The following is a 21,295-nucleotide window of genomic DNA, read 5'->3' on the forward strand; positions in this document are numbered from 1 at the left end:
AGGTCCGTGAAATGAAGACTCAGAGGCACCTAAAGAATTACTTTATCCTTTCTTGACTGCGGGGTGCATCATTCTCAGGACTGAACCTTAGGGGCTGACCCTTCAGGACTCAACCTTCAGAATTGAACCTTTCCCTTCGTCCAGGGCTACTTTTTATTGTTCTCCAATTCACACCTAACAAATAAATTTCTGTATCTTCAAAACTTCTTGCCTGGGTGGTAGTGGCACACGCCTTTAATCCCAGCAGAGGCTGGCGGATTTCTGTGAGTTCCAGGCCAGCTTGGTCTACAGAGCGAGTTCCAGGACAGGTTCCAAAGCTACAGAGCTTGTCTCAAAAAATCAAACCAAACCAACAACATTTTGAGGAAACTTCCAAAGGGACAATACCAAGAGCAAAAAGCCGATTCCGAAGGTACCTTCTGGATTTCCTTCTAAACAAGTTTTACATAGGCTTTGTACCCTTGGGAAACTCTCAGACAAGAGAAACAAAGCGTTAATTGCTAAACAAAAGATGGATAAGGCTAGGAGCTAGCGCTCTAGAGTCAGACCCCTGTGTAGCACAGCGAGAATGCTGCCACACCTGCTAATATTCTTGGGCAGCTTCTTCACCCAGCTGACTCCTGGCCAATAAAACGCCTCCTGCTTGGCCTGTTTTTCGTCTTCCTCGTTGTGGGGTTGGCAGAAAGGTGACCTCCTACGAGGGCTGGGCACCAAAGGGAGTCCTTATGTGGGAGGCACAGCTGAGTGCTTGGCAGTGGCCATTCAGGCCTGCTGTCACTTTCCTTGAGGCCACAGGCATGCCCCAGAATAGGCTGCGTCCTATCCTGGGCAGAGGCTCAAGTCAGTCTCCGGGTTCCTGTAGCCCGGGACACCAGCTTGGGTTTCGGTTCCGGTAGGTTTCGGGTCTGAGAGCAGCAGCTGGCTCAACCTCAGCGGAAGGCGGGCCGGTCACCATGGCGACGCCAATCCTAGGCCACTCCCGTTGGCTGGTGGCGGTGAGTCCCGGACTCTTGGAGGCGGAAGCGCACGGACGGGTCATGCTTCGTGGAACGCTCTGGCTGCTGCTGTTGCTGCTGCTGCTGGGGCCACCGAGCCCCCCGGGCACGCAGGGCCACCGAGGCGCCACAAGCCTGGAGCAGGAGGCCGAAGAGCAGGACCCTTGGCTGGGCGTCCAACGCCTGCGGGAGCAGCTGAAGACCATCGGATCCCTCTCCAGACGGTACTGGGCGACCTTCAGTTGCACCGTGTGGCCGGATCACTGTGAGGACCAGGAGGCCCCCACGCCGCCCCTGGGTAAGAGCGGTCCCCGCCGCCGATCGATCCCTCGCTCACCTGCCAGCCTCACCAGCGTCGCGCACCTAGCGGGAGCAGTGGCAGCCTCTGCGAATCAAGAGGCCCGGTCACCGCACGTCTGGTGCAGCCCCTGGGACAGCAGGAGGTCTGGCTGCCTCACCTGCCTGCCCTGATTGCTCTGGACACTCACAGTCTCCCCATTCTTGCCCGCCTGCCTTACTGACGGCTTAGAGAAAGTCCTTTGTAGACAGGACCGGTGACTGCCTCCAACCTCTGAGGCTTGTGGAGGCAGCGCTGGAGCACATGCTGGGAGTTGGGACCCAGACTCCGGTTTGGGCGCTGTCACTGAGAAACCTCAGGGTTGCCCCTCTCATCACTGTCTTGTCATCTCCTTTCCAGGCTGGAGCCTTCCTCTGTGGGGCCGGCGGGCCCTGGATAGCTTCACCGAGTGGTTCTGCCGCTTTCAGGACTGCTGCACCGGCGGCAGGCACTGCAGGATCTCCAACAACTTTACAGGTTAGAGCCCGAATGGTTTCCAGCGTCCAGGGGATCTGTGGGGAGGGGTGTTGGCGAAGAAGTAACTGGTGAGAAACTTATCCCTCCACATTCCCCTTCTCCAAAATTTTTTGCCTTCTTCTCCTCTTTTAATGGGGATATAAAAAACTTTGAACATTAAAATGGACGGATTCTGAATTTACCTAATGGCCTTCCTCCCGACTCTACCCCCGCCCTTTTTTAAAGATTTTATTTATTATGTATACAGTGTTCTACCTGCATGTATGCCTGCAGGCCAGAAGAGGGCACCAGATCTCACTACGAATGGTTGTGAACCATCCTGTGGTTGCTGGGAATTGAACTCATGACCTCTGGAAGAGCAGCCAGTGCTCTTTTATTTTGTTTTGTTTTTTGAGACAGGGTTTCTCTGTGGCTTTGGAGGCTGTCCTTGAACTAGCTCTTGTAGACCAGGCTGGTCTCGAACTCACAGAGATCTTCCTGCCTCTGCCTCCTGAGTGCTGAGATTAAAGGCGTTCGCCACCACCGCCTGGCTCAACTCTATCTCTTGTTTCTTGTTTGCATCTTTCCTCAACTTGTACTCCCCTTCTCAGGTGTGAACCCAGATTAGTTGGCGGGCACAGACAGTGGGGATATAACCTGGGCTTCTTGGTTTATCGTGATAAAGTAAGGCTGGGGCGGGGCAGGGTGGGGGTGGGGTGTCTGCATCCTGAGAGAAACAGGAAGTTCTTTTGCATTATAAACCAATCCATACCATTCCATGGATGAACATTGCTCTATCGGAAAAGCGTGTACACCCCAACCTAGCTTCGTGCATATAAGTAAATACTAAGCAACCTTCTTCTGTATTTTTTTAAATTATGTTAGGTGGATCTGTTGTATGTTACAGGTAGTTTGCAGTTTAACTCTCCAGTGTGGTATTTAGCCCCAGACACAAAACCTGTTCGGAAAGGTGTGGTTTAGTCCTTTGCAAAATTCCCCGATTTCCCCAGAAGTAGTTTCTCACCTGAGGCTTGCCTGGAGTTCCCCTATCCCACCTCTAGCATCTCTATCACCTTGAGGTACAAACTAAACATCAGGGTATTTAATTAGAAAAGCTCCAACGCGGCCGGGCGTTGGTGGCGCACGCCTTTAATCCCAGCTCTCCGGAGGCAGAGACAGGCGGATCTCTGTGAGTTCGAGGCCAGCCTGGTCGCCAGAGGGAGTGCCAGGATAGGCTCCAAAGATACACAGAGAAACGCTGTCTCTGAAAAACCAAAAAAAGAAAAGAAAAGCGCCAAGGGCAGTGGTGGTGCACGCCTTTAATCCCAGCACTGGAAAAGCACCAAGGGCGGTGGTGGTGCAAGCCTTTAATCCCAGCACTGGAAGGCAGAGGCAGGCAGATCTCTGTGAGTTCGAGACCAGCCTAGTTTACAAGACTAGTTTACAAGAGTTAAGTTCCAGGACAGCCTCCAAAGCCACAGTGAAACCCTGTCTCGAAAAACAGAAAGAAAGAAAGAAAGAAAGAAAGAAAGAAAGAAAGAAAGAAAGAAAGAAAGAAAGAAAGAAAGAGAGAGAGAGAAAAACGCCAACGCGGGGCTGATGGGAGACAGCTCAGGTCCTATAGTGCTTGCTACACAAGCATGAGGGTCTCAGTTCAGACCCCAGCACCCATGTAAAAGCTAGGCACAGTGGCACACTCATGCACACCCACTGGGGTGGAGATCCCCAGGGCTTGTTGGTCAAATCTGAGCTCTGGGTTCAATGAGAGATCTTGCCTTAAAAAGCAAGGCAGAAGTCAGGTAGTGGCGGCGCACATCTTCAGTTCCAGCACTCAGAGGCAGAGGCAGGAGGATCCCTCTGAGTTCTAGGCCACCCTGGTCTACAGAGTGAGTTCCAGGACAGCCAGGGTTATTACACAGAATCTCAAAAAACCAAACCAACCAAACAAACAAAAAACAAGATAGAAAGTGCCTGATGTGAACCTCTGGCCTCCGCACACATACAGGACACAGGCAATCCCCCTGCACACATACAGGACACAGGCACTCCCCCTGCACACATACAGGACACAGGCAATCCCCCTGCACACATACAGGACACAGGCAATCCCCCTGCACACATACAGGAGCACACATACACACAGAAAGAGAAGGGAAGGATGGAAGGAAGGAGGCACAGACTACCAGTGACCATGTCTGAAGCAGGGTCTAGACAGCGTGGAATCGCAGGCCACATACAGGTCAGGCAGTCTGAATGTGGATTTACAGCAAGTCACTGCTCTCTCTTTAGATGACCCACTGTTCTTCAGGGCCTGGGAGTCCAAATTTGAAGCGTCCTAGTTCTGATGACAGAGGAGATAGCTCTAAGTGTCAGTTTTCCCTTTGTGGCACCAATGGTTTTGATTTTTTGTTGTTGTTGTTGTTGTTGTTTTGTTTTTTGAGACAGGGTTTCTCTGTGGCTTTGGAGGCTGTCCTGGAACTAGCTCTTGTAGACCAGGGTGGTCTCGAACTCACAGAGATCCACCTGCCTCTGCCTCCCGAGTGCTGGGATTAAAGGCGTGCGCCACCAGTGCCCGGCTACCAATGGTTTTGAAAGGAAGCAAGATGATGACAGTGACTTGTAGTAGACTGTCACCTGCCAATGTTCCAGAACTCTCTCTGGGCTGCTTGAGGTGTGAAGTCAATTGATCTTGATGATAAGTTAATGGCTGGCACCTTACCCCAACTGGTAGCCCAGCCTCCCTGCCTCCAATCTGTGTCCCTTGGGGGTGGGGGGAGGAAAACAGGCCTGGCTTTGGGAAGCTGCTCTCAAGTATGTGCCAGGTTGGGATGGGATGATGGACAGAGAACATGAACTCTTGAAGCAGGGCTGGGAACCCTTTAGATGTGGGGTTCCTCCACACTGGCCTGACCACCCATTGTGGCAGATCCAGAAAGGGTAATTTTATTCTCCAGAGTTCAATCTTGATTTCTCAATTTCTTCAGCAAATGGCATTTGAATACCATCTGCTGTGAGGTCTGCCTTCTCGATTCTTGTTCTGAGGCCACAGGGATCAGATGATAGACATGGTGGGGTATGGCAGGGAGGGGGTACACACATGCCCCTGCGCCTCTCACTGTGGCCTCTTTCCTCCTTCCAGGTTTAGAATCAGACCTGCGTGTGCGACTGCATGGCCAGCATCTGGCTAGCAAGCTGGTCCCAAGAGCAGTGAGGGGCTACTTAGAGATGCCCCAAGTTGATAAGGCCCTGGCTCTGTCGTTCCATGGCTGGTCCGGCACAGGCAAGAACTTCGTGGCTCGGATGCTGGCAGAGAACCTGTATCGGGATGGAATGAGGAGTGACTGCGTCAAGATGTTTATCTCCACCTTCCATTTCCCACACACCAAGCATGTGGACATGTACAAGGTGAGGCTGCAACGCTGGGGAGCTTCTGGCCTGGCAGGGGTGAGGCCCCTCTGCTGAGAGGAGATACTGACCCCACAAGGAGGTAGGTCTCAGAGCAGGCTAGTACAGGATCGGGACAGGCAGCCACTGCAGGGACAGAATCAGTTGACAGGCAGCCATTCCCTGACCTCTCACAGAGGCAGCCTAGAGCTTCAGGAGGGAAAACTGATGTTTCCAGAACACTGGAAGTTCCCATGACAGTTGTACAGGGGAGACAGACACAGTGCCAATAGAATCACAGGTTTTTGCTTTGTTTTGTCTTTTTGTGTGGTGTAGTGTGTGTGTGTGTGTGTGTGTGTGTGTGTGTGTGTGTGTGTGTGTGTGTGTGAAAAGTAGTGAAATGGTCTAGGATGGCGGCACATGCCTGTAATCCCAGCACTTGTTGGCTGAGTTCAAGAGCAGCCTGGGCTGCAAAATGAGATCCCGTTCAAAGAAAAAAAAAAAGGAGTGATATATATCTAAGGAAATGTGCAATAGAAAAAGCATAAATTTTACCATCCCCTCCCCAGATGCCATAGCCTCCTTCGCTTACTACAGTTAGCATTGTAAACTTCCCATGGTCGTTCTCCTGTGTGTGTGTGTGTGCTGCTGTTAGACCTGTTCCCAGCTGTTTCACACTACTGTAGTCCATTAGAAAGGGGCATGTTTCACTTCCCCCAGACTTTACACTGGGTCATGAAGTGTGGCTGAGATTTACAGGCCCAATTACCTGGGTTAAACAGGAAAACTCAGAGTTAACCCTGACACCAGCCTAGGGAACCGAGTTGGCCACAAACTGCAGGCAGAGGCTTGTTCAGGTTTTTTCCCCCTCAAGTGTATCATTGAATAGTGAAAGCAACAATAGTGATTTGATCCCTCTGCTTTGGCCTCCCAAGTCTTGGATCACAGGCATGCACTATGCTCACTTTTAAAATATGGTGCTAGAAATTGACCTGAAGGCCTCCAGCATGCTAGACAAGCAATCAGCTACTTAGCTACACTCCCGCCATTTTACACAGGCATATCATGGCAATGTCATCACAATAATGATCACCACAATCATCCATGACTCCTTAGTTCTTTCCATAGCAGCTTGCTGTATGCCAGCAAGCATTGAACAAAATGTTCCTTTACTGTTTGCTATTTGGAGGGTTTTTGCTTTTTGTTTATTTGTTTTTTTCATTTACACATGTAGTAAAATTAGCCTGAAAATGAGCAAGCAGCCATGACCGCACCCATGTTGGCTCTCAACTATTATACTTAGGAGTGTGTAAACTGGGAAGATTATGTCAGCCTTGAGGGCAGGGCTTGCCTGAGTCACCTGGTAGTTTCAGTATGGCCTTGGAGGGCAAGGGCAGGGTGTCCTGAGACTCGAGATGTGTCAGGCGGTCGACAGCTGCGCTTGCCTGGAGGAATTCTCTGGCATTGACTAAAGCAAAACTGCTTGTGGATGTCGGCTTCGCCACTAGGAAACCAACATGTACACACTCACATGCTTGGGTGTCAAAGGGATGAAGATGCCTTGGATAGGTTGTATAGATTTGCTCTGAGAAGCAGCTGTGCCCAGCTCTGGGAGAATTACAAAGCTTATGTTTGGTGAAGTGTTTACTGTCTTGTGATGGGCGCCTCTGTGGTAACTAGCCCTCATGTTGCACATTGTCTGTGCACCAGACATAACAGGCTGGCTCTCTTGAGATCTTGGCCCAGTCTGGGTACCAGTGGCGGTCCTGCTTCTGAGAGGCCAAGGGAGTGTGGCTGGCAGCCTCTGGACCCTTGAGCTTGTCCCCTGTCTCCAGGTTGTTGAGTCCAACGGTCTCCTTTCCTGGGGAGGGTGAGGTGACCCTTAGCTCCACGGTGGGACTTGTTTAATCCTGGAGAAGGCACCTGGCTGATGCTTCTTCGCTGGACCAGGGGGCTTCTCTCACGAACTCCCCAGCACTGTTTTCATCCCAGGTGGGGATGCTCAACCCAGGTACAGGAGAATCACCTGGGAAGGGTTAGCAGCCTCGTGGGGCGGAAGCCAAGCCTTGGGTTTGGTAGTTGTGGTGGGTGGAGCCCAGCCTCGGTGCTCCACTGCACCTGCGCTGAGGAAGAAGGAGCCCACCCTCCGAGGTTGCAGCTCCCCGTGTCCTGTGCAGGAGGAGTTGCGGTGGCAGATGCAGGAGACGCGGCGGCGCTGCCACCAGAGCATGTTCATCTTTGACGAAGCGGAGAAGCTGCACCCGGGGCTGCTGGAACTGCTTGGACCGCACTTGGAACCCAGGGTCCCTGAAGCCCAGGACATGGAGCCGCCGAGACCCATTTTCCTCTTTCTCAGGTGAGCAGGTGGTCGAGGAGTGGGGTACTGACTGGCAGGAGACCTTCTTGAAGCCAAAGCCCCACAGCTTGGAAGAGGGCAAGGGACACTGAGGCCTCCGGGCCTAGCTACCTCCCCCAACATTCTCCCAGGGACTCTGGCAGCAGCTAGAAAAGAGGAGCTGCCTGTCTGCGCAGCCGTCTCAGAGGCCTTTGCAAAGAGCTTCGGAAGCATAGGGTTTTTTGTTTTGTTTTTAGGTTTTTCGTACAATGTGTTTTGATCATATTTACACACACATCCCAACCCCAGTCATTAGATCATTCCCCACCTTCCTACCCATCCAAATCTGCATCCCTTAAAAAAAAAAAAAGTCAAGACCAATTTGTGAATCCCAAATATTCTTGGATGTGTGGTCTGCCACTGGAATGGGATCAACTTACCAAGGGCTACACGAAGCAAAAACACACTCTCCCAGTAGCTAATAATTGCCAGTAGCTTCTTAGCTAGGGTGGGACTTGATACCTGACTCTTCCTGGTGGGATTGGTTTGTCTTGGGCTTGCGCAGATCTGCGTCCCAACTGCTCTGAGTTCACATGCGCAGCTGCTCTGCTATGTCCAGAACTCTGTTTCCTTGTCCTGCACCCCTGCCTCTTACACTCTTCCTCCTTCCTCTTCTGCTACGAGCCTTGAGCCATGGGAGGAGAAGGTGAGGTATTTATGTTCCATTTAGAGCTGGGCAGACGCTTACGCTGGGCACCTTGACCAGTGGTGAGTCTGTCTCTGTGTCAGTCATTTACTGCCAATAGAAGCTACTCTGATGAAGGTTGAGAGATGCGATAGATAAGTCATTAGGAGTTCGTTTAATACCATGTACATTTAGAATAATAGTGGTGGTTCTCCTGTAGGACCAATGATGTGTCTCGCCATTGAGCCTTGGCCCAATAATGGTACAGGTATTGGCTTTCAATGTGTAGCGTGAGACTTAGATCCGGCCAGAAAGTGGAGATTACACCCATGCCTTTGCCCAGCATCTTTTAAGGTTATTTATCCCTGCCTCTATGCCCTCCTTTACTCTGCCCTCCCTTTCCTCACGCCAATTTAGCCCTCCTGCCCCATTATACCCCTTTCACCCTTTATCTATCTTCCGTTCTTTGAAAACATCTCCCTGTGGCCCTGTAATAATTTCCTGACCTCTGTGAGTAATTCCAAATGAAACACACATACCTGCAAGTTTAAAGCTAACTCTCAGAAATGAGAGGAATCTTGGTGTTTGTCTTTCTGGGTCTAGGTTACTTCAGAATGATTGGGTCTAGCGCCATGCAATTACCTGTGAAGTCCATCACTCATTTTCTTGACAGTTGAGTGATATTCTATTGTGTAAATATACTCCATCTTCATTATCCATTCCTCAGTGGACAGACAACAGGTTTTCATTCCCTAGCTATTGTGCACAGAGCAGCAATGAATATGTATGAGTATGAATCTCTACAGTAGGAAATACAGTCCTTTGGGTATATGCTCAAGATTGGTATAGCTGGAGCGTGTGATCACTCTTAGTTTTTTGAGGGGTTTCCACAGTGATTTCCATCATGGCTGCACCAATTTGTACTCTAAACAGCAGTGAATAAGTGTTTCCTTTCCCCACATGCATGCTGGCATTTGTCATTGTTTGTTTTTTGTTTGTCTTAGCCATCTGACTAGGGTAAGATGTAGTCGGACTTTCTTTGGACTGCCAGCTCCCAAATAATGACACAGAGATTTCTTATTAATTATAGAAGCTTGGCCTTGGGTTAGGCTTGTTCCCAGCTAGCTCTTATAATTTAAATTAACCCATTTATATTAATCTATGTTCTGACACATGGCTCATTACCTCTCCTCCATACTGTACATCTGACTTGCTCCATCTCACTGACAAATGCCGCTTCTCTTCCCAGAGTTTCTATCTCTTCCCAGAAGTCCCACTTATCCTCTCCTGCCTAACTATTGGCCCTTCAGCTCTTTATTAAACCTTAGCGGAGACACATCTTCACAGTGTACAAAAATATTATTTCACAACAGTAAAATGAAGTCTTGAAGTAGTTTTAATTTGCATTTCCCTGATAGTTAAGGATGTTGAAAATTTTTTAAAAAAAATGTTTCTCGGTGTGCTGGCTACTATTATGTCACCTTGACACAAGCTAGAGTCATCAAAAAGGAGGGAGCCTCAATCGAGGAGAATGTCTCCATAAGATCCGGCTGTAAGGCATTTTCTTAATTAGTGATCAGTAGGCCAGAGCCCAGCCCATTGTGGGCAGTGCCATCCCTGGGCTGGTGGTCCTGGGTTCTGTAAGGAAGCAGGCTGAGCAAATCTTGAGGAGCAAGCCAGTAAGCAGCATCGCTCCATGGCCTCTGAATCAGCTTCTGCCTCCAGGTTCCTGCCCTGTTTGAGTTCCTGTCCTGACTTCCTCCAGTGGTGAACAGCCAAGTCGAAGTGTAAGCAAAAGAAACCCTTTCCTCCACAGGTTGCTTTTGGTCATGGTGCTTCATCGCAGCAATAGTAACCCTAACTGAGACAGCCTAATTAGTTCCATGTCGCATTTTTAATTTTTTTCTCAATGTTTAGTTTTTTCTGAGTTCTTTGTATGCCCAGCTCCTAACCCACAGTCAGATGTAAATCTGGTAAAGATTCCCCACCACATTTTTTTTTTTTTTTCCGAGACAGGGTTTCTCTGTGTAGCTTTAGAGCCTATCCTGGCACTCGCTCTGTAGACCAGGCTGGCCTCGAACTCACAGAGATCCACCTGCCTCTGCCTCCCGAGTGCTGGGATTAAAGGCGTGCGCCACCAATGCCTGGACCCCACCCCATTTTGTAAACTGTCCTTTGATGTATAGAAACCTTTTAATTTCATGAGGTCCTGTTTATTAATTGTTGATCTCAATGCTTGTGCTACTGGGGTCCTATTCAGAAAATTCCTCCCTGTGTGTATGAGCTCAAGAGTCCTTCCTATTTTCTCTCTCAGATTCAGGGTATCAGATCTTATGTTGGGGTCCTTGATGTACCTGAAGTTGAATTTTGCGTAGGGTGAGAGATAAGAATGAAGTTTTATTCTACATGTAGCTATCCAATTTTCTTTTTTGAAAATGCTGTCTTTTATCCAGTGTATATTTTTGGTATCTTTGTCAAAAGTCAGATGGCTGTGGATGTGTAGGTTAATATGTGTCCTTAATTCTATTCCATTGATTGATGAGTCTGTTTTTAGTACCATAACTCTATAATGTAGCTTGAAATCTGGGATGGTGGTACCTCAAATTTTTTTGTTGTTTAGGATTGTCCTGGATATCCTGAGTTTTTGTGTTTGCATATGAAATTTAAGATTTTTTTTCAGTTTTTGTGAACTGCATTGAAATTTTAATGGGGATTGTGTTGAGTTTGTAGATTGCTTTTAGTAGGGTGGCCATTTTTATAGTATTAATCCTACTGATCCATAAACCATGGAAGGTATTTCGTCCTCTAGTATCTTATCCAATTTCTTTTGTTTTTTTTCAGTGCCTTAAAGTTTTCATTGTACATGTCTTTCACTTCCTCAGATTTATTCCAAGATAGTTTTGAGGCCATTATGAATGGGGTCATTCCCTTGACCTCTATCTTGGTGTGTTTGCCTTTTGTATATAGGAAGGCCACTAGTTTTTGAGTGTTCTGTACTTTGCTACTTTGCTGAATGTGTCAGCTGTAGTGTTCTGGTGGCGTCTTTAATGTATAGAATCGAATCGTCTGCAAATAAAGATCCATGCTCTGGCTTCTTCCTCCCTTGTACCCTCTTAGTCTCCTTCACTTGTCTTACTCTCTAGCTAAGACTTCAAGCATTGTGTTAAACAGGAGGGTGCAGAGTGGACATTCTGTCCGTTCCTGGTTTTAATGGAAATGCTTTGAGTTTTCCTCTGTTTAGGATGCTGTTGGCTTCCTGTGTATTGCATTGTTAAGTACCCTGTATCCCTATTTTCTTCAGGACTTTAATCATGAATGGCTGTTGGATTTTGTCAAAGATCTTTTCTGTGTTTAATGAGATGATCCATCTACTTAGGTGGTGGATTTTGTTTATTGATTTACATATGTTGCTCAATCCCTGCATCTCTGGAATGAAGGTGACTTGATCATGGTGGGTAAACTTTTTGATGTGTTTTTTTTTTTTAAGATTTTTTTATTTACTTATTATGTATTCAACATTCTGCTTCCATGTATATCTGCACACCAGGGCACCAGATCTCATAATGGATGGTTGTGAGCCACCATGTGGTTGCTGGGAATTGAACTCAGGACCTCTGGAAGAGCAGACAGTGCTCTTAACCTCTGAGCCATCTCTCCAACCCCCATTGATGTGTTCTTTGATTCGATTTGTAAATATTTTATTGAGAATCCCTGCATCTGTTTTTCATCAGGAGATTGGTCTATGATTTTCTCTTTTTTTGTTGGGTCTTTGGTGCTAGTATGAGGATAAAACTGGCTTCATAAAAAGGATTTGATTGAGGAGTTTTTCTGTTTTTGAAGGTAGAGTAAAATTCTGCACTGAATCCATCTGGCCCTCGGGTTTTTATAGTTGGTTTCTTCTTATAATTTATTAGATTCACTCATTTTATTTTTTATGTGTATTTTGCCTGCATGCATGTCTGTGATAGTTGGGAGATTTTTAATTACTGTTTCTATTTCACTGGATGCCGTGGGTCTATCTCACTGGATGCTAGGTGTTGCTGAAAGGCCAGCTTTCCGACAAAAGGCTAGTTTCCACAAAAACTGGAAAGGCGGTGTGGCAACATGGAACTGCATTCACACGCAGGAGACTTTTCCTGAGGCCAAAACCTAATCCTTTTATTTTTCTCTCTGCTGGTGTTCTTGCTTCTCTGTTCTTTCTCTGTTCTGTTCTTTTACCCTGTTGTTTCCATTCTATTTTTCCTTGATTTTTTTTCCTTCTACATCTTTTCTTCTCCCCCCCCCCCCCCCCCCAACCTCTCAAGACAGGGTTTTTCTATCTAGCTTTACAGCCTGTCCTGGTACTCACTCTGTAGACCAGGCTGGCCTTGAACTCACAGAGATTCACCTGCCTCTGCCTCCCACAGTGCTGACATTAAAGGTGTGAGCCACCACAGCCTGACTATCTTTTCCTCTTACAGCTCTTATTTTTCTCTTACCCCTTTTATACAAAATTTTCTTGTGTACAAAAATTTCTACACAAGAAAAGATTACCTCACATCTACAAGTAACATATTTTTCCAAAAACAAATTAAAGGGCTGGAGAGATGGCTCAGCGGTTAAGAGCACTGACTGACTGTTTTTCCAGAGTGCCTGAGTTCGATTCCTGGCAATCACATCGTGGCGCACAACCACCTTGAATGAGATCTGGTGCCCTCTGCTGGCATGCAGGCAGAAGACTGTATACATGATAAATAAATAAAATCCAAAAAAACAAAAACAAATTAAAATTTTTACATAAGAAGAAATCACATTAAGACCACAGGTAACGAGTAGTTACACATTTTTCTTTGTATTAATCTTCCCACCATAACATCTTCACCTCAAAGCAGTGATTCTTTTATAATTGATCAACAAAGTTATAAGCAAGCCAAGTATATTTCAGCCAGTTCCTTTAATACTGGCAGGCAGCAGTTTGCGGCTTCAGTGTAGCAGAGTTCTACAAAACTTCATTCAAGTGGTCTAGCCAACCATCTATTGTTCTTTACACACAGTAGGGTCATTTAATTTCCTTTCACAACTTTGTTGTCGCCCCCCCCCCCCCAGGTGCATACCGGGCCTGTGATTAATTCTGTCAGCTGCAAGACCAAGGAACTCAGGCATAACCTTGGGTGTAAGGATATAATTGCTTTCTGTGATCATTGGCCTGTTTTTCCACAGGCGGGATTCATGGACCTATAATGCATGAAACTTGCTTGTTCTTATTTTTTTTTTTCTTGTTCTTATTTTTCACCCTCTGTAAATCTCTTATCTAATGAAGGGGAAGGTGATTTTTAGCCTATATTTGCCTTTTTGTATCTCCTATTGGAGCAAGTGGCAGGATAACCTAATCATATTTACTGTCTTAACCACCTGTATCTTTTAAAATTTTATTTATTTATTTTTGGTTTTTTGAGATAGGGTTTCTCAGTGTATCTTTGGAGCTTGTCCTAGAAGTCATTCTGTAGACCAGGCTGCCCTTGAACTCAGAGAGCAGCCTGCTTCTGCCTCCCAAGTGCTGGGATTAAAGGCATGAGCCACCACCTCCCGACTCTAGTCAGCTTTTCTTTTTCTTTTAAACAATTTTATTTATTTTTTTAAACAATAACGATTATGTATACAGTCTTCTGCCTGCATGCCAGTAGAGGGCACCAGGTCTCATTCAAGGTGGTTGTAAGCTACCATGTGGTTGCTGGGAATTGAACTCAGGACCTCTGGAAGAACAGTCAGTGCTCTTAACTGCTGAGCCCTCTCTCCAGCCCGTCTAGTCAGCTTTTCTTAATTGTATGTTCTACCTTTTGCCTTTGGGCTTTTATCTTCCTCTATTCTGTATATCTTTCTTTACTTCTTACTCTGTGCTTGCTGTGTAGCTGGATGGTTGTCCTCTGGAGTCCTCCTCTCCTTTCGCTCCTGACCCTCTCTTCCCAGATTTCTTCTATTTATTTTCTCCATCTGCCAGCTCCTCCTTCCTCCTGCCTACCTATGACTGTTCAGCTCTTCAGTAGCCCCATCACGTGACAAAGTTAACAACAGCCTCACAGAGTTAAACAAGTGCAACATAGAAGAATGCAGCACACCTTTGCATCATTAAACAAATGTTCCACAGCATAAACAAATGGAACACATCTTCAACTAATATTCTACATGGAGATGGGGGTACGGAGGGGATTAGTGACAGGAGTCTGAGAGCTCTGGTTTTCAAGTCAGCTATGTGTTCTAAGATCAAGTAGAAAAAAACCTGAACATTCCTCAGGATTCCCGCCGTGGAAGGGCTGTCTTCTCTGGAAGTGAAGTGTGTGTGGGGTGTCTCTCGAATTAGCAGTGCAATGTGTGAGGCTGCTGAGTGCCAGCAGCTACTCCAGCAGTGCTGTGCTTTTGTTCCATGTACTCAGATCCCCAAAATAGTTTTGTGGCAAGCAGAGAAGAAACGTGTCCAGTATGAACGCTTCACCAAAGCCCCTTGCAAACCTGCCACTTACTTCCTGGCCATGAGGCCACTCTCGTGGTATTTTCTAGGCTTTAGGGTACCCTGGAGAAGTAGGAGTGACTTTTCTCCCGGTTGAACTGTGGAAGGCAGGTTTGGGGCTTAGGGTGGTCCTCCAAGACAAGATGGGACAGAATTTAAGCCACGTGGGTTTCTGCATGTGGAAGGCAAGGATAGCGTAGGGCTGAGGATCTCAGGGTGGTTTTAAGAGAGGTGTTTGGTAATGTCACAAGTGCAAAGTGAAGATGAGCAGCTTCCATGGTATTTACCCCTTCCTGAGGCAGTGGCCTCAGCTGTCCATGACATCCCCACATGCAGAGACAGCTGAACGGTTAAGGCACTGACTGACTCTCCAACCCAGTTGCTGAGATTGTCCAGTGTGACCCAGTGACCATCCTATGTCAAGGCAAACACTTGGTCACTGACCAGCTGACAATGGTCCTACCCTTTCCCCTGCAGACCTGACCTCAGTGGACTGACTGAGGACACGTAGTTATATACACACATGTGTTCACATGGGTGAAGATATCACATAGGTAGTTACACACACGGGGTCACATGGGTGAAGGTGGGGCTGGGAGATTCCACCCCAAAGTAGCCAAGACTGCCTTCCAGGGGCTCTTAAAAAGACGTGGTAGTGGTTTCCTTGCTGCAGGCTTGCATCTAGAAGCCATGGGCCATTTGGCCACATTTCTTCTCTAGCCATGCAGAACCACAGCCAGCCCCTCTGGAGGGTGCCCTGAGATTCCCTGATGTTCTGGTTATGAAAGTGTTTGAGATTTGAGTCCCTGGATTTGATTTCTATAAATATCTATAATGAACTTCACTTTATCTTCCCTTTGTGCTAAGGATTCTTATATTTGTGTTGTGTATGTGTGTGCTCGCCTGTGTGGAGGTGGACACTGAGTGCCCAGTTTCAGTCTCTACTTTGGTTTTACTTTTTTTTCTTTTTGGATGGGGCCTCATTATGTTGCCCCAGCTGGCCCGGGACTCACTATGTAGACCAGGCTAACCTGTAACTCAGAGATCCATGTACCTGTCTCCGGTGTGCCAAGATTAATGGCATATGCCACACATGGCTCTACCTTGTTTTCTGAGACAGGTCTTCATCACGGAACAACACTTTGTTCACTGAGCCCTTCCCAACCATGGCAGTCAATTTCATCTGCAGTTTAGGTCTGTTGAGGTTCTGGTGGTACCTGAAGGCAAACAGAGTAGGTGAAGCCCAGGAAACCTTGCTTGCCCAATATGGACAAAAATCAATTGTATAGTGCCAATATTTTTTTAAAAGAGTAAGCTTTATCTATAAAAGCAAACAGACAGTACAATAGGAGGCAGCCAGGTCCAGGGCAGGATGGACCAGCTGTGATGAATCAGCAGTCATCTGCCGCTGACACAGTCCAGGTGGAATTGGACGTAACCCCTCTGCATCTGTTCTCATCCAAGGTATCATTCGTCAGGTTCTGTTTATTGCAGGCTTTTGCTCCCACTAGGCTCCTGAGGATGTTTTAGGTCTGTCCTAGACTTCCATGCTTGGGTCCTGAGGAGTAGCAAGAATAGTTTTTAGAAGCATGTTGTACTGTTTATGGCTCAATTTCAGAGGTAGCAGTTGAAGCAATCAGGGGGCCAAAGTCATTCCTTACCTGGGCTGGAGAATTCAGGCACTTGCTATATGTTTACCAAAAAACTAATATTGACTTCTGCCTGTGTCTGCCAGTAGAAGGCCCCAGGGCCGCATGGCAAGACTGGAGCCTTTGTCATCTTGTGCACCCAGAAGAGGGTTGCTAATGTCTGTTCTCTTTGAGCTGTTGTCAGGGTACAAACAGAAAGGACTTTGGAAAAGAACAATATGGCGTGTGTTATCTGTGAATACAGCATGTGGAGGCAGGCAGCAGGTATTCATTCCTGCCTCCTGACTGACAGGGGCCCCTAGATTGTCTGGGCCTAATTTCTCATTTTACAGATGAAGAAACTGAGGCCCAAAGAGGTTCGTGATTGAGTCTATGGAAGAGGTCACAGTTGCTGACGGAGCTTGTGACTTTGCCCCCTTTGGCACATAGCTGACAGGGGCCTGGGTGAGGGAAGGCAGTAGCGTGTCTGTGACATGCAGCCCCGCTGAGCTGAAGGTGCTGAGTGGGCAGTGAAGGTTTCCCAGGCCTGGTCCTGAGAGGTACAACCTGTAACATGTGGGGAAAAGACACTGACTGCAGGCACCACAGGCAGGCAGTGCAGAGTGAGGCCCCGGGTTACACAGAGAAACAGGCAGGTAGTCTTCTGGGCCAAAATAGGAAGGTCTATGTCCTTGGGGCTGAGGCAGTCACCTACCTCATGGGCCTGCCGTCCCCCAGAGATGGTGGAAACAGGGCTACTGTGGCAAACCCAGATGGGGCAGTCTCTGGTGTGGGGCCAGTCTTGCCTCTGCTTAAGCAATTGTGGACCCAGAAAACCTCCTGATGGATGTGCAGAAGTCAGATGACTGATGTGAGCAGTTTCTGCAGGCCTGGGAGTCTGGCAGGGCAGCTGGGCTTGAGCAGAGCCCAGGGAATGCTCTCGTTCTACTGGATTCCTCCAGCTGGGGACTCAAGGCCCCTGGTAAGTCCTCTGGCTGTGAGGGACACACTGGCCCTCACCTATTTGCTGGGAAGGGATGCCTGCCCCAGTCTCTCTCTCCCCCCAGCTAGGGAGGCTGGTTAGGGACCTCAGGACACACTCAAACACAAACTAAGCAAAAAGCCATGTGTGAACTCTTCTGAGGGATCAGGGGCACTCTGAGCCTTGTGAGGAGGAATGGAGATGCTGGACCCCAGAGTTTAATTTACGCTGCCTCCCCCCCCCCCCACTACATTCCTTAATCTGTGGCCCTAAGATGCAGGGGAAGAGAGAGGCCTCAGCTTGCTGGGCTGCAACTCGGGACAGGGAGGAACTGTCCTGGCTGCAGGTCCCCAGCACTTCCTCCCAGCTTCAGGTGGTGGCCCCCTGGCTTGTCTTCCATCCTTACCCGTCACTCACTCCTGTCCTACCACGGTGTGCAGCCATCTTCCTATGCTCAGCCCTCCAATTCTCAACCCTTAGAACGCAGGCAGGGCAAAACAAGCCTTTGCCCCTGATGTCTGGCAAAGCTTCAGTGAGCAGCACCTCCTGATGACTAATGGTTTTCTAAACTAATTCTTCAGTCCTTTCCCGCTACCTTTTCTCCATGCCCTGTAGCCCCAACCACTGTAATCTAGGCCAAGTTTCTGAGCACATAAAGTGAACAGGGTGGTCTCTACCCTACTTTGTGGCCCCAAATGTTGTAATGTAAGAAAAGTGGTGCTTGAGAGAAAGAGGGGGGGGCACAGGACACACATGACATAGGACTCTGGAGACAGGAGCAGCAGGGGAGAGGGAAAAAGAAGGATGGGAAGTGGGCAGGGCCCTTTTAAATGCATGGGTGGTACTCTTAGTGGCTACAGCTGAGGGCGCATCCTGTCAGAACCCCAAGGACAGGCCAATACTAACACCCAATCCTTCAGGGTTACATGGCACCTTCTCTCTAGCTGTGACCTAGCTCTCATGCTTACCTTCTGATTCTTGAAGCCCACGATCCTCTGCTGTATCCTTGTGCCCAGACACACCCTCCCCTCTTGAGTCTAACGGTCACTGCTGTGTGTCCTTGTGTTCCTTCATGTGACACATGATTCCAGAATCTTTCACATCTGACTTGTAGGTCACCCAGAACTTGAGTTTCCACCAGTGTTTACTAAAAAGGGCAAGGAAGGCAGGATGGGGGCAAAGCAGGGCAGTGCCTTTCTGCTCTGCCCCAAGGAGCAGCCTCCCATGCTCTAGGAACTGGCACTGGAGGTCAGGTATATACATGGCAGTGGGTGTGGGAATCAACTGTTAACAGGCACTTGTTTCTTTTAGTAATCTTGGAGGCAGCGTCATCAGTAAGGAGGTCCTGAGTTTGCTGAAGGCTGGCTGGTCCAGGGAGGAAATCACGATGCAGCACTTGGAGGCCCCGCTTCAAGCTGAGATCATGAAGTCCACAGGTAAGGGATCAGTTCAGATAAACAGTCCTAGCCAAGAGCCACGGCTGGATGTGATTAGTGTATGTACCAAATTCCAGATAGTGGGGGTATCTGAACAGTGAAGGACAGTCTCAAATTGTCAACTTCTGGTAGCACAAAGAAAAGTAAGCCTAAACTCCTTTCCTGAAAATGTCCTTAAGAGAGTCACTGGCCCAGCCACAGACACACAGCCATGCTCTCCAATGCCCACAGACTAGCAGATCTCCCTGAGAGAACAGTGGTTCAACCCCAGCCAAAGGTACCCGTTTCCTGCACCAAACAAAGCCACAGTCCTGGTGGTCATGCCCTGCACCAAAAGCAGTCACAGCTCCACAGCTCCTGGCACCTACTGCAGACAGCACTCCTAGAGCTCCATGGGAGAGCAGATCTTGCTCAGCTCTCAAATTGGGGGATACCTTAAATCTTTAGCACGGGGCAGGTGAGATGGCTCAGCGGTTAAGAGAACTGGCTGCTCTTACAGAGGTCCTGAGTTCAATTCCCAGTACCCACACAGCAGCTCACAACTGTCTGTAACTCCAGTTCCAAGGCATCTGATATCAATGCATATTAAAAAAATCTTTAGCACGACCTCAGGTCAGTCTCCATGTAACTTTGGGTCTTGATTTCAGACAGTGGCTTTGGTTCCAGCCGTCTTGTGAAGGAAAACCTTATTGACTTCTTTGTCCCCTTCCTGCCATTGGAATACCACCACGTGCAGCTGTGTGTCCGAGATGCCTTCCTGAGCCAGGACCTCCTGTACACAGAAGAGGCCCTGGATGAAATTGCCAAGATGATGACTTATGTCCCCGAGGGGGAGCGGCGTTTCTCCTCGCAGGGCTGCAAATCCATTTCCCAGAGAATCAACCTCTTCCTGTCTTGAAAGTGTCTCCTTGTGCTCCCTGGAGCTGTCTTCCTCTCCCAGAGACCCTGGATCTGCCAGGCACCCTGGCATTCTGCATCACTACTCCAGCTGGGTTGCAGAAGGCGGACCCGAACAGAGGCAGTTCTTAAATCACTTGGTGCCTTAAAGACCTGCATTCTAGACATTCTATGATGTAGGCCAGCAAGTCAGAAAGCCTTTGGGAAGTCCAAGTGCCAAACGGTCCCCAGAACTCCCCCTACAGGCCCTTAGCACCACAGCTCTTTCCAGAAAGTGGACTTGAGGCTGCAGAACATGAAAGAACTATGGCTCATCAGGAATGTGCTCCATTCAGGTCTGTAGGTGTGGGCTGGCTTTCCAGAAGAAGGTGGTGAGCAGATTGGCAAAAGGCCTTAGGCTAAAGGGAAAACCACATGCTTTTGAAACCTGCCAGTGACAGGTGTGGCACACACCTGTGATCCTAGCACGGAGAGGGCTCAAGAGACCTGAGCTGCCTGGCGAGTTTGAGGCCAGCCAGGCTTGACAAACAAAAACCACAGATATGTAGCTAAGTCACGTTCTGTTCTATAGACTGAAAACGTTTTTTTTTTTTTTTTTTTTTAAATTAGGGGCCTCACTATGAAATGTCCTATGTGTAGATTAAATTTTGTATTTTTCTAACATCCTTGGCCTCTTTTCTTACTAGTGATTGTACTCCACACTGATGGGAACTGGGAGAGGCAGGTGCTGGCCCTGGGAGGGCTGGCACAGCATCTCCTGACCAGCAAGTGGGTTTCAGTTCACTTTGGGGCCATGTCACCCAAACTCAGAGCTACATCAACTTCTTACTTAGAGGTTCCCAAGACTCAGTGCTCACAGACATGAGTTCTTCACCCAGGCTTTGTCAAGAGAAGCTGTGGTTCCCGAGCCTGACAGTGAGGCATCCCGTGCACAACTTGTGTTTGAAACCTGTGTTCTGCCCTTTTTTCTTCTGGTCCCTTCACACTTTTGAAACACATAGGTCTTTGTGCTTTGTCATAGTCTCCCCCTTAGTGTAGCCCTCCTCTAACCTCTCACCGTTAGCTCTTGTAAATGGACCGTTTCTGCATTCATCAGCTGGTTGTACATGAGTACTCACCTGCCTTAGGTTAGGGAGTACTGAGTCCAGCCATACTGGGTACTTAGTACTCAAATAAATGAAGGCGCATATTTCGAAAGCAGGATCTTGAATAGCAAAAGCAGCTTCACAAAGTCCAAGGGTTTAGGAGCTCTGCTGCCACAAACCAGGGATGGAGATCTAACAACTCAGATTTCTTATAAAGCAAGACTACAGGGTTAGTAAGCATGACATGGTCAGTAAGACTTAGATTTCTTGTTCACACCAGGTGTTGCAATGCCTATTATCCCATATTCAAGAGGACAGAGCAGGAAGACAGCTTGGGCTACATAGTGAGAGCCAAGTGAATAGCAACAAGAAAATTATGGAGATACCATCCTATCCAAGAGCTAGACACAGTTTTCTCCCCCCAGCACAGGCCATGTTAGAGTCTTACCTGACCTAACAGAACTAGAATGCTAGAAATATGTCATGATCACAAGGGCATAAAAGTAGAAATGCCGGCAGACTGACCTGGAACTAGGTGAGTGAGCTCCTGCCCGCTCCCGACCCCAGACCAGAACACCCCACCACCCCCAT

General features: G+C 48.1%; 1 protein-coding gene across 1 annotated transcript; it reads left to right on the forward strand.

Moving 5' to 3' along the window:
• The first annotated feature begins 938 nt into the window (after positions 1 to 938).
• Tor3a (torsin family 3 member A) lies at positions 939 to 20,816 on the forward strand. The gene is made up of 6 exons (XM_027417320.2): positions 939 to 1,293; positions 1,693 to 1,809; positions 4,928 to 5,193; positions 7,350 to 7,528; positions 18,598 to 18,722; positions 19,370 to 20,816. The coding sequence occupies exons 1-6, from the start codon at positions 954 to 956 to the stop codon at positions 19,618 to 19,620; spliced, it is 1,278 nt and encodes a 425-aa protein (XP_027273121.1). The 5' UTR covers positions 939 to 953; the 3' UTR covers positions 19,621 to 20,816.
• The last annotated feature ends 479 nt before the right edge of the window (positions 20,817 to 21,295 follow it).

This window comes from Cricetulus griseus, chromosome 5 (genome assembly GCF_003668045.3).
Source record: "Cricetulus griseus strain 17A/GY chromosome 5, alternate assembly CriGri-PICRH-1.0, whole genome shotgun sequence".
NCBI classification, from domain to species: Eukaryota; Metazoa; Chordata; class Mammalia; order Rodentia; family Cricetidae; genus Cricetulus; species Cricetulus griseus.

What these genes read in the sequence shown, in the direction of transcription:
- Tor3a (XM_027417320.2), top strand. Translation starts at nt 954, where the DNA reads ATGGCGACGCCAATCCTAGGCCACTCCCGTTGGCTGGTGGCGGTGAGT. An exon ending in GGCCCCCACGCCGCCCCTGG is followed by an intron (nt 1,294 to 1,692) that starts GTAAGAGCGGTC and finishes TCTCCTTTCCAG; the next exon opens with GCTGGAGCCTTCCTCTGTGG. An exon ending in AGCATGTGGACATGTACAAG is followed by an intron (nt 5,194 to 7,349) that starts GTGAGGCTGCAA and finishes TGTCCTGTGCAG; the next exon opens with GAGGAGTTGCGGTGGCAGAT.